General features: G+C 42.2%; 1 protein-coding gene across 6 annotated transcripts in view; it reads right to left on the reverse strand.

Annotated features, from left to right (window-relative positions):
- FBLN1 (fibulin 1) overlaps window positions 1-10184 on the reverse strand; it is a 61208-nt gene that overhangs the window by 35203 nt on the left and 15821 nt on the right. For 5 of the 6 annotated variants that reach the window (XM_027660866.1, XM_027660871.1, XM_027660869.1 and 2 more), the window contains exons 3-6: window positions 6925-7060; window positions 2702-2873; window positions 1610-1669; window positions 45-146 (exon numbers count right to left, since the gene is read on the reverse strand). In XM_027660866.1, coding sequence (XP_027516667.1) covers window positions 45-146; window positions 1610-1669; window positions 2702-2873; window positions 6925-7060 — 470 coding nt within the window. Of the gene's footprint in view, window positions 1-44; window positions 147-1609; window positions 1670-2701; window positions 2874-6630; window positions 6682-6924; window positions 7061-10184 lie in introns of those variants that run through there. The other variant, XM_027660872.1, reaches the window with a different exon arrangement.

Genomic DNA, 10184 nt, shown 5'->3' on the forward strand with positions numbered 1-10184 from the left:
AACAAGAATGTTGGTACCCAAGGCACTGGTCTGATGTCTGTTACCTTCACAGGTGATCCCATCTGGTTGGAGCTGATAACCAACGAAGCAGGAGCACACATAGCTGGATCCTGTGTCTCTGCACTGCTGAGAGCAGGGCCCACCACCTAATGGGTATTTGAAACAGTCTTATGTAATGAGCAGGCTCTGGAACGAAGCAACTGGAACAAACCATTAATTTACAGCATACTCGATGATTTGTTTAGAAAAGCAGTTAACTGAACACACATACACAAAGGAAGGAAAGGGCTAAGCGCTGGAAGCTCTAAAAAAGTAATACAAGAAGGGTTATCCTGGCAGACAGAAAGAGAATAAAATAGGAAATTTACGCAAAATTTGGCTCATCATTAAGAAAACTTCCTTTCCGGATCTTGTTTAAAGATAAATTAATATTAAACATGTTTAATCTCCTCAAAAGAGAGGAAAGGTTACATATTTTAAGCTATTCTCAGTACAGAACAAAAAAAACCCAGAAGCATTTTTCAGAATGGCTGGAGAGGCATTAAGTAAGAGGTTTGAGATGGGCACAGTCCATGTGAGCAAATGCAACTATACTATTTTATAAATACTTTATAAAATAATTTTTGTAAGTGTAACTGTTTCTAATGAGGACAGGACCATTAATCCACCACAGAAAATAGGCTGTAGGCACAATTCCTGATTTCCAATTAGGCATAGCAATCCATCTCTTGCAGGCAGCTGATTAACTGACAAATACAACAACTGCTTACATGGAGAAATAATGCCAGGAAAACATGTAACACATTTTTCTGTGTCATCTCCTGTAATTAGCAGCTGGAGACAAGCAGCAGAGGCAGTGTTGGCTCTGCTTTGCTAATGGAGATATTTGCACTCTCCCCAGAGTGTAACAGCTGTAGAACATGGAGCACAGTAAATCATCTCTCAACTGGAATATCAGTCTATTAAATTGATTTTATCCTAAATACATCACTGAGTTCTGAAATGCTGGCAGAAAATAGTGAATCGCTGCTGCTGTATGTTTATAGACATGTAAATCACGTGTGACAAGCAATAAATCAGAATGCTTAGCAGAACAATATCCCAAACACACATCCTTCCCAGGAGGCAGAATAGCAGGATTAATGAGGACAGTAGCCACTTTTTTTCCTCTCCTTTAGGTGATGCATCTCAAAAGGAAACAAGTTTCATTTCATATTCAAACACCCTAATCATCCCAGGAGGAGAATAAAAAATGCAAATATTTAATATAGGATCCCAGGTCCTGAAGAACCCAGGGGACTCCACGGGTTCAAGGGAACCTCTGAGGTATCACCCACTAAAATCTAAATAAAAGTTAAATGTATAGTCTTCAGCTTCAGTTGGGTAAGATGAACTCCACGGCAGGATACAATGCCTTCCTTGTATTTAGGAACTATTGAGGCATCACATAATGGTCCACTATTTCTTGGGAAGGCTCTTCCTTCTGTTACTTTTACCCCTAACTATCTTAGGCAAAAGATTTTGGTTAATCTTTAGATCTAAACTGGCTTCACTTTTATTGAAGGCAATCACAGGGGAGCTGGCTAACAGGACTAGGCACCTGACTTACCTCTGCAGCCATCATGCAGATAAGGATCTTCTTGGTCTAATTCCTCCTTCGAAATCTCAACTAAAAAGAGGGGAGATAGGCATTAGAGGAGAAAGCACTTTTCTTCTCAAGGTAAAATGCTGTGTTCTTGGGATGGGACTCAGACCAGGGTTTTGGATAAACCAGGACAAAATTAAAGAGCATTATTTACATATTTCACAGCTATTTCATACTTAAATTTGACATTCAAATGCACATGGCCATGGGGCATTTTCCATCTGACTGATTCAATGTGAAAGTCATGCTGTGATCACAGATTACATATGGACTGAGATTCTCAAATGCAGGTTTTTGGATCAGGCTTTGAACCAGAGCTTCACCTCATTTTCATAAGACATGCTGTTGAGGCATGCTTGGCTTCCACTGACTTTATAGTAGCTTGGGGTACTCACAGATTTAATGAAAATCAGATTAACCTCAGTTATTTTTTTAGACTTCATTCCAGAAAGAACTCCACACCCACCTTTTGGGCACCTACTTATGGCATTCTTTCAAATATACTTGTATACCTTAACCTGGAGAGTTTTGCTCAGTGCTGCTTGTGCCATGTGCAGAGTTTGTTCTGTCCACAGGGAGGACCTCAAAGGGCTGAACACACCCCCTGCCTGAACCCACTGCTTGCCCAGGTGTTGACATATTTCTCATGTCATCCAGGTACATTGTATATGCACATTTTTATCATTAGCAGAGTGGTCTGAGGACAAGGGATCTACCAGCATTCAAGCATTTCTCAGTGGGTAAGATGCCATTAAAAATTGATAGCTTGTACTCAGCTTCCAAGAGATCGTTAGTTGCCAAAATAAGCTATGTTACATTCAAGTTCTGACACCAGGAACTCAGAGACCACTTGCCAGCTCTTTTAGCCTCTTACTTCCAACAACAGCATTTCAGCTTTCACTGCCCAAAATAATGAGCTCCAAGACATGCATCATTAAATTACTCAGATGAGATGTCAAGTTAGAGGAACTCCAACAGAAATAATTTAAAGTACAAATACTCCTTGTACCCTGTATCATTTTGTGTCTCGCTCTTTTAAAGTCTGCAGTAAAATACCTTGCTGTTTTTTGGGAGCATCATCGCTGATGGACAGATCAATGCCTCCTGGACCATTCCCACAGCAAGATCTAAAGACAATTCCACACTGGTGTCCCATCTTCGGGTTGGGGTCACAGCTCTGTCCTTGAACTTGGGCGGCCTTTCCCAGCAAACAACAGTAACAACACGTCTGTTCAAAAAAGAATTAACAAAGTCAAATCATAGCCCTGACCAAGGTTAGTGTTACCAGGTCACACAGAGAAGCTACTTTGCTCTGAAAAGCACAGTCAAACATTAATGAGGAGCATCACAGTCCTGCCATGGCTTGCAGCAATAATACATGGCCCTCCTCTTGCAGAGCTGCTGAACTACAGCCCTGGAATACACCACAGGAGTGAGCACAGGACAAGTTCATCCCATGGAGGTTTCCTTGGATTTCCAGTCGAGAAGATACTGCTGATTTATTCTGGCTTTTTCCTTGCTGTTAGAAAGCAGCAAAAGTTCTCTGCAACTGGTGTCTGCCAATTGCTACTGTCATGTGAAAGCAGAATTAAGCTTTTATTATTAATTTTGTTCTTCCAGACTCTGTTTTGCTTGAAGAAAATAACCTGCACCATTAAACAGAGCAGAGGTTTGGTTGGTGGGATGGTTCCTCACCACCCATTTTTTTTTTACTTGGTTCTCCAACTACTTCCATCCAGTGGCAGACGGTCCAGTTTTATCACTGTTATGTCTGGCATTATTCCATCTTTTCTGGATGCCTTTAGAAATAAATACTTGATGATCTCTTCCAAGAATTGCAACATTGCTCAATATTTATTCTGACACGTCAAGCAATTCCCCAAGGCATCCTTCTCTAGGTTTGTAACATCTGACTATAATTTTGTTAGATTTTCGATTTTCACCACTGTAAATTAGATGACAAAAATGAAAAGTGAGCTGAAGATTCATTATTTGACTTAAGCTTGCATATTTTTGATAACCAGACCTTATTTAAGCTATTGAATACAGCTGATGCCTTGCCAAATTTTGGTATTACATACTTCTGGATATCCTCACTGACTTCTGCTCTTAGGCACATGAATTGACTCAGTCTACTTCTTAGTCTCATCACACGAGGTTCAAACTGGGAGTTACAGGCTTCCTCTGGATTTGTTTTTTTAAAGAGTGATCATTCATCTTGCCATTCCTGAAGTGTTGAATACCCTTTATTTCTTTCAGGTTGAGCCACCACTTGAAAGACTTCAGTCTCTAGCTGATGTGAAACTTTGAGTAGAGAGCTTGCTAAGTCTTGCAACATCTACAAGAAACTGTATCTTCAATTAACTAATTGTGTGCCCTGCACCATTTGTTCCAGCCTATAGTTATTCTAACTGTGCACGAGGTGTCTTGGTTTCTTTAGCAGCTTGATAATGACAACAATTGCCATTGCTGTCCCACAGCCAAAATCATACAGAGGTGCAAAGCGTCAAATGTTTTCTTAACTGATGTTTATGGTAACTGGGTTTTCCTACTGACCCCAGACTCTGTTTTAGTTCAGTTCTGGAGGTGTTTGCAGCCTTTTCCCAAAGCCTGCCAGCTGCCTGGAAGCCAGCTGGGATGAGCATCACCCATGGGACAACCTTAAGGCCGAGTTGTTATCACACCCTTCCACTGCCTGCAAGCCTCTGCTTCCAAAGTGATCCCAATAATAATATCAAACGTTTTTCCCCATTATTAGAAAAATCCTCTGCAGCTTCAAAGCCGTGCCTTGCTCCTCGTGTTTGGATAGACACCTGTGTCCTGCCTGAAATCCCATTATCCCTTGCCTGCCTTCTCACAGGAAGGGATAAAGATGGAAGGAGTAAAGGAACAAAGTCACATGTGAGAAATGTGAAGATTTATTTTTGGTGTGATTAGGAAGCGCCTGAAATTGCTTTAATTAATAAAGTCTCTTGATAAGTTAAAGTTTTTATTGAACTTTAGTTCTTGATTAGTTAAAGTTCTTATTATTTATGTCCTCACATAAGTCAGCAGCTCTGGAAGGGTGAATCCTGTGCTAACACTGCCTTTGGGATCTGTCCACAAGAGGTCTCTCCCTTGCTGAAATCCAGACATTATGACTGGGAGATGCTACAAAAACCAGACTGGAAAACCACAAATAACTCCGCAGAATTTCTCACCACTTTTGAAGAGCTGAACAAAAATTAAAAATATGTTCAACAGCCCAAAGCAATAAATTTTTTGTGCTCACCTAATTTATGCAACTGAAGCATCCTTGGCAAAACTCGCAAGATAAAGATGTATGTCAGTCTTTGAAAAGTACTTAAGACAAATTTTGGGGAAAATGTCCAAGCACCTTAAATGTGGTCAAATTTCTAGAAGCTTCAACTCCTTTCTACAGGGCTGTTGGGGTGGAAACTTCCATAAAATCATTTCTGCATCTCCTGAAGCAGCAACAAATCTGGAAGTCGATCCCTGTCATTTGCTGAAGATTTTAAAGATTAACTATTCATTTTGTATCCCTTTTTTTTTTTTCCAAGGCAGGAAAAGCTATGCTTCCAAACAAGCAGAGGAGAAAATCCTGCCCATCATTACCTGTGCCTGCTGCCTTTACTGTAAAAGCTGAGGCAAGTGTTTTCAAAATATGGTCTTTTTATCTTCTTTCCAATCCCAAGTCTTGGATTCAAAGGAAAGATTAGCTGCCTCATTTGCTGCAAAGTGCTGCGATTAATCCCGCTAATTGAATCACTAAATCGTTCTTTCTGCTTCCTTGAAGGAGACAAAGAAGATCCAAAAGATTTTCCATGCGACCTAAGCTAAATAAAAACGGACCAACTCAGGCAAAATGAAATTCAAGCCCATGAAGGACAGGCTTGGTGTGAATGTAAAAAGCTTGTTTACCACAGCAGGGCACAAGTGCCAGACACTGCGAGTCTCAAGGTCATCAGATTCAAAATATATTTAACAGAAGAAATGATGAATTGTTCACTGATATTAGATCATAAGTCATCTATGTCCATCATGGATCAAAGGGGTTACCTTTAAAGTTACTCCTGCAGCCACCTCAGGGAAGCTGTTAAGTGTGGGATATTCCTGTTAGGGAGTGGGAGGGCAGAACGTGGCTCACAAAGGTTCATTAACTCTGTTTATCCCAGTAAATTAAACAGGCACAGAACGTGGGCTCAGGGCATTGCCCCGCAGTCATCCGTGATGTTTAAATACCAGCAAGCTCTAATGGCAACTGTCACCCCCTCAGACAATGCTGGGGCATATTTTGGGGTCAGCACAGCCCAGCAGAGCTGGGGTTCCCACCAGGCCCCCTGCACTGTGTGCTGCAGAGAAAGGCACCAGCCACGGGACAGCAGTGCTGAGCAACTGCCTGCCATCTTCCATAGGGAAGGGGTTTGTTTTACCTGAATGAAACATTCAGCATCTTTGAGCAGTACAAAGAACTCAAATCAGTCTTATCTATTTTCAACATCACTAAAAGAAACTCATAATAGGGTTTCTTTTCCAGAGCTGTTCAGGACAGGGTCATGGGCAAGGTCCTGATCTCGCTCGTGGAACTTCCTTCCAAACATACTCTGCAGAGAGGCGTAACTATGCTCCCTTTCAAGCAATGAGAGACAAAGACAGTAACAAGGGCACAGATTAACTGAAGATGCCAAGGACAGGCATTTTTATTCTGATGTCACATGCTGGTATCACAGGGTGCTGGATGTCTCCATCCAGTTGCAAATCAAAGTCATGTTCACTTAGGGCACTTACACAAGCTGAAATTATAAGTACCCTGAAAGGATTAAGTGCAGTCCTACCCCTTTGGACCACCAGTATTGAAAACCACCAAGTGTGACCTTGGGCTCTACTGAAAGCTGAAGTCTGAAAGGCGGCTGAGCCTCTCACCCACCCCTCCCTGCAGCACTGATGGCTTCTTTTCATGCACAAGTAATTTCCCGGCCAATTACCCATTCCAGACTTTCCACCCCTTTGCACTCGCCCCTGTGCCTCTGCTAGAATGCCATGTGACAGCCTGCTTCCCTCAACAGGGAACTGCTCCCCTCAACAGGGAACTGCTCCCCTCAACAGGGAACTGCTTCCCAGAGACAGGTAGAGTGAACAGCCTTAGCAGGGTGAACAGCCTTAGCAGAGACACGAGGTGCAGGTGGGGAAAAGCTGTTCCATGTGCAGCAGAGTCTGCTGACCTTCACACAGTGCACACCACTTCTGGAGGATGAACAGGAGTAGCTGTGATGTCTCACCTTGAAGTACTGGGCCTCGCAGGTGGAATTTTCAGCAGCATGTGAGTCGCACTCCTCGCGCACGTTGGCAAATTCCACGCCGTCGGAGCAGGACTGCTTCTCCAGCTGGCTGCGGCAGCACTGCTCCTGGCTCATGCTGGGACAGGGGGGGAGCAAGGGGAGAGAAACGGCACACAGGGGTCAGGAACAGGCACTGCCATCTGACAATCAGCACCTGAACCAGTCACAGGGAAAGAGGTTCCTGTGGGAGCGCAGTTACATCACCAAGATGTCCTCTGGCACCAGCAGGTACAGTGTGTGGGATGAAGATCAGAGCATTGCTCTGGGGGACAGCTGGAGATGAGGGGGAGAAATGAAGATACCAAGGGAAGTCCCAGGGAAAAACAGTGTATTGTAACAAAGGGGCAAAGAAAGACAAGGGAAAGAAGACTATTACAGGGCAGGGAGATGTGGAGACGAGACAGGATAAAAGTGTACAGGAAGCTCAACTTTGTTAGTTCCACTGCTCATGAAATCATTCCATTTTATCTCAGTGTCAGTGAATAAACTGGAAACGCCTTCCTGTAGGAAAAAAAATCTGCATGAGGAGGCTTTAAACTCCTCCAGTCCTATTGCTACTGCCCTCTAAATGCAGAGCCCAGTGAAGACCTCTCTCCACTCTGATTTTATGGGTAACTCTGCTTTGTTAGGTAGCTTTGTGGGTGAGGCTTTTCCACTGTCACCTTCTGTAACAGACACTGGGAAACAGAGAAAAAAATAAACAGTAACAAATCAGATTACACATAGAAGGATGTAAACATATCCATATGTTTTGTGGTAACCCGATTTCTCTAAGAATAACTGTTACCTGAGTGGCTATGGGGAAATTATACAATCCAAGCTTATGGATTCTATTTATAGTACAGCAGGGGCACCTAAAAGGCATGACCTGGTATGTTAGAGCTCTGTAGGAGAAACCCCCTACAAATGCACTATTATATCCATCTTATACATCATACAGACCAACAACACTGAACACATTCTCTTTGCTAGTAAGAGCATTTACCCTTTTTTTCCCCCCTCAACTCTAGTTGTTTGAACTCAGATTATGCATCTCTGCACAGGGGTGAGGTTGTCAAGCTACACTCCCCAAGATTCCCAATTGCTAATTACGGGATTGCACACAGGTCCCTTCCAACCCAAACCATTCTGTGATTCCACGATTCCATGATTAGTAATGGTCTGACTGTGCAGTTCTCACTTGGACAAAAACTGCTCTGGGATTTCAATGCATAGGAACAAAACCCAGGATAAATTCATGAACAAATCATTCAAAAATAGACTCTAAAGTCACAGCAAGAAGTTAGGCCCAGGACAGTAACTTTATTTGGCAGGATACTTGAAGGTTTTGATACTTGATTTGGTTCCAGTTTGGAAGAATATGTAGCTTTTTTGTTGCTGAAATTCCCTCTGAAGCAGAATTTCCATTCCCTGCCCAGCTCTGGGGTGGTCTGACTGTCAGGGCTTTGGAAGCCTCTAAAACCTGAACTTCAGGCCCAAGAGTGTGGGAGCTGAGACTTTCCAGCTCCCTTAGCCCTGCAGGTTCTGCTGAGAAGAGATGTTAGCCCCAGACAAGCAAACAAACAAACAACAGCCTTTCGGGAGATCTGCTGGATTCCCAGGGTGCCTCTCTGTTTTCAAACACAAGCCATCTCTTTGAAATCCCTGACAAATTGGCAATTTCAACCAAAACAAGAAAGTTTCTTACAATGTTTCCCACAGCTGTATTCATAAGTCATGTGGCCCACCCCAACTGTAATAAGGAATTAAGCATCAATTGAATAATAGATTAAAATACCATTTGTTCCATTCTCAGAACAACAACAATAAAATCACACTTCATTGGACAGCTTACATGATTGGCCTTTAAAAACACAGAAAGTAGAGCAGCACTTTCCTGTGAATTTGGGGGTTTTTTAATTATTCCTAATATTCAAAAAAAGCCAAAGGCTGCTTTTTCCTTATCTGCTTGAGTTAAAACAGTGCAACACAACTTCCCTGAAAATAAACAGGTATTCACAATATGGCTGAAATCTTAAAACACTAAATATTGAATCTCTAGGAGCATGAGGCTTCATAGCTGACACTCACTCAGGGTATTTCAGGCAAAATCGTGCATCTCTGAAAGATGAGTTTTATTCATGGCTCACTAGTGAACAGGCATCACTCACACACTTCAAAAATCCTTATTCTCTGTTTCAGATGTTGATCTAAAATTAAAGTTATTTTATCTCTAGATACTTTGATTAAAAATCAAATTAAGAAATCATGTTTTATATTCTCATTTTACTTTTGGTTAAAATTTAACCAATGTTACTGATTTTCATGGAGTTAATTTCCAGATGAAAATCTACATGCCCATTTACCTCCACAGTCTTTTCACATTTATTATTCTCCTTCCCAGAGGATGCACTCCTAAACCATTACAGATTTCATAATCATCTATTTTTTCTTTCACTTTTTTTCTGTAAAAGCATTAAAATTTTACTTTGCTCTGAAAACAATGTCTTCCTTGTCAGTCTCATTTCATTATGCTCTGCCTGCCTCCTACTTACTTCAAGCTATGTCAGTGCTATTCCTGTGCATACTGGAAGGTCTTGGACAAAATATTAAAACTGAAAAGAATGATTTTGCGAAAAACAAGCTGGGTCTTCCACCCTTAGATTCCTCAGTCTGCATTCCTGCAACACTAATTATAAATAATGTTATTCCCTGTGTAACTCCAAGAAGACTTTACACAGTGTCAAAGGCATGCAATTCCCATATGGAGATAGGCTGTTTCTGGCACGGGAATCAAGTTCACTTGCTAAGAGCTCTGGGCAGGGAAAACTCTTCAGTTTGAAAGGAAGAAGATTTATGGGGCAGGTTGAGTTCCAGAATGAAGTGGCAGCTCTTTCCAGCTGCTGTGAGTTTAACCACGCCACGAGAAAATGAATGAATGGGCAAAGAGCTGCTGCTCTGACAGCCAGGATGTTACTCATTAAAACTCCACACTCATATTTACTGAGTCACGGAGACACAAACACTGTCACTGTCCAGAGTGATAACACCAAGGGATACACTCATATCTGGGGCAAGAAACTGCAGCAGGAGGTGGCAGAGTCTTGATCCCAGAGCGCTGTTTCATCTTGAACACCGTGGTGTAACAGGGACCAGGTGGATCTCGGAGCTCACATGCACTTCAGGCAGTCTGGCTCACCTCGTGTAGGACAGGACAGGGA

The sequence above is a fragment of the Corapipo altera genome, unplaced genomic scaffold, assembly GCF_003945725.1.
Source record: "Corapipo altera isolate COAL_440 unplaced genomic scaffold, ASM394572v1 239, whole genome shotgun sequence".
Taxonomy (NCBI): domain Eukaryota; kingdom Metazoa; phylum Chordata; class Aves; order Passeriformes; family Pipridae; genus Corapipo; species Corapipo altera.